The following is a 2,500-nucleotide window of genomic DNA, read 5'->3' on the forward strand; positions in this document are numbered from 1 at the left end:
GGGCCAATCATACACATAGATAAGGTTTTATCACGACCAAATTAAGAGTTTGCGCAGACGGCAGCTGCTCGCCGTAATACATTCCGAGACCTTCTTCGCTCCGATGGCCCCGGCACGGGCTCGTGTGTAGAGGAACTACAACACCGCATGCAGGGCAGGTGGAGCAGGAAACGCGTTTTTGAGCAAAAAGGAAGCGAAGGAGCAGAGCAAAAACCTGGAGACTGCTGGAGAGACAGACCGACGTTCGAAGGAATGAAAAATGAAGGCCAGGGAGACACCAACGAACCGTGCTGATGGATCCACCACTGCCGCAAAGGATGCATACACCTCCAGCAGTGCATTCGAGGAATGAATTGTGTCTACTGTTGGAAAACGAGCTGCATATGACCATTTCAAAGCGTCATCCGGTCAGGATTTCGCAAAGATTTCCATTCTCCGAAAGGGCAGTTGCTCCTTTGGGACACGAGGACGAAAAATAGCAAAAAAGAAACAAATACATTTCATCCCATCTCCTTCACGCCGAAGGACGGTGCGGAGCAAGAGTTGGGCGCTATGTGTCTCCTTGGACTAGCAGGACTCCCACCGCCACGCCGTGCTCGCAGGATCACTTCATTCATTGCAACGAACTGACGCAGGCATAGACCTTTTACGCACACCGGAACGTAGGGCTGGATGAAAATTTAATTTTCCCTTCATTACGCGTTACCGAGGGAGCTTCCGAGCGGTGTACGCGGACCGCTGAAACGATTTAGGCCCAACCCGCCCTGGTCGCTATGCTGAGGGAGTTGGGTTGGTCCCGCTGGTTAAGGCAACAGCGCGTGGAGACCTGGATTCTCCAGGAAGAGCCTTCTTTTCCGCAAAGCTGGCCCAGATGATCCTGCCAAAATGAAGAAAGGGACAACAGCGGGGCGTAAGTAATGGTTCTCTTCGTTCCGTTGCGTCTTTACATAAATCCCTCTTACTCCGTCTTTTGGTTGCTTGCTGGCTTGCTGCATTATCTTACTTTCTTGTCCTTTGTTTCTTCTTTGTTGTTCTTCTTCTCGTTCTTTTGCTTGGTGAAATTTTGACGGATCGAGAACAAAAAAGCAGTCGCCATTTTTGCAAAAAAGCAGCCGCCATTTTTGCAAGCCTCAACTGGAGCGTGAACGTGTTTCGACAATTGTTTGGATAAAAAGTGAAAAATCTGTGGCGTTATTCGATCCGAAAGGACATTCGTGTGAACATTCCGATTAAGCAAAGGTGAAAAACGTTACCTCATGATGCCGCAACCGATTGGAGCACCAGACGCCGCTGCAACACCAACCAATAACGCACCAAAAACACCAAATGCAGCATCAGCATCGGCTTCTATAATGCAATTTATGGAACGTTTTGATCAGAGTGACATAAAGTGGAAGAAATGGTTACAACGCCTCGAAAATGCCATGGAGGTAGGCGCCGTTTCCAAAACGATCAAACCAAAAATGCTTCTGCACTGCATCGGCGCAAAGGCGTACGACGAGTTGACCGATCTGGTCGCACCGGCTAAGCCGGAATCCATGCAGTACGACGAGTTGACGAAGATACTGACGGAACACTTCGAACCCGAGCCGCTCGAGATGATGGAACTGTTGGCGTTCCGTAACCGAAATCAACAGGAAGGAGAATCTATCAAGGAGTACACCCGTGCATTGCTGCATAAGGCGAATGATTGCGGATTTGGCGACCACATCCAGAAGGCGGTACGGAATCAGCTCGTTTTCGGAATTCGTGACGAAAAGATACGGCTGAGATTGCTTCAAGAGAAGGATTTGACTCTCGAGAAGGCAAAGGAAATAGCACTGTCTATGGAGGCTGTTGAAGAGAAAAAAAGCAAGTCATGCGTTAAAGCCAGCGAGAAATTTGAGAAAAAGTTAAATTTTCCATTCTCAAATTCCTACCATAATACGAAGAGCTCATTTGATCGTATGTTCGACGATATAATCAGTGCTATTCAAGAATACTATGAAAATAACAAAGGTCGTAAATCAGACTTTACATGTGAAGTTAAAGAAAATCATCTATATCTCACTCTTGAACCAGTGAAGGTTGAAAAACAGGATAAAAAAAAGTAAAAGCCAGGCAGCTCTCTACGCGCGATTACATACAATTGATCTTTTTTTTATTTTAAATGAGGATGATCTTTTTTTTTCTTTAAAACCCAGCTTGAATTGCCAAATGAATTAATGAAACCAACTAAAAGAAGAGCAAGTAAATTACCCTTCCCTATAGGGGGATACCTTCCAAAGCGTTATCGGGGGATCTGGGAGGCATTAATGGTACTACAGTGAGCATCCTCGAAACCCGTCCAGCAGCGGGTTGGACGTAAGTATAATTCAATTGCTTGATGACCTGCAGCGCCCCATGGTCCCTTCGCTTTGGTCTCGAAGGATACAGCTGGCGAGCCCGCTGGTGTGAATTATGGCTCTAACGAAGTTCAGAGGAGGAGACGTAAAGTATTTTTAGAAAATCTCGTCATTAA

At 46.6% G+C, this 2,500-nt stretch overlaps 2 protein-coding genes across 2 annotated transcripts in view; one reads left to right on the forward strand and one right to left on the reverse strand.

Moving 5' to 3' along the window:
* LOC125948752 (diuretic hormone class 2) overlaps positions 1-1,102 on the reverse strand; it is an 8,795-nt gene extending 7,693 nt beyond the window's left edge. The window contains exons 1-2 of the mRNA XM_049675097.1: positions 963-1,102; positions 1-877 (exon numbers count right to left, since the gene is read on the reverse strand). The exon at positions 1-877 is cut by the window's left edge and continues 769 nt beyond it. The gene's annotated coding sequence lies outside the window, so the exon portion shown is untranslated. The remainder of the gene's footprint in view (positions 878-962) is intronic.
* Positions 1,103-1,256: 154 nt separating this feature from the next.
* Positions 1,257-2,500, forward strand: part of LOC125948751 (uncharacterized) — a 2,170-nt gene continuing 926 nt past the window's right edge. Inside the window, exons 1-2 of the mRNA XM_049675095.1 lie at positions 1,257-1,721; positions 2,184-2,500. The exon at positions 2,184-2,500 is cut by the window's right edge and continues 926 nt beyond it. Coding sequence (XP_049531052.1) covers positions 1,257-1,721; positions 2,184-2,309 — 591 coding nt within the window. The 3' untranslated portion in view covers positions 2,310-2,500. The remainder of the gene's footprint in view (positions 1,722-2,183) is intronic.

Source organism: Anopheles darlingi, chromosome 2 (assembly GCF_943734745.1).
Source record: "Anopheles darlingi chromosome 2, idAnoDarlMG_H_01, whole genome shotgun sequence".
Classification (NCBI taxonomy): domain Eukaryota; kingdom Metazoa; phylum Arthropoda; class Insecta; order Diptera; family Culicidae; genus Anopheles; species Anopheles darlingi.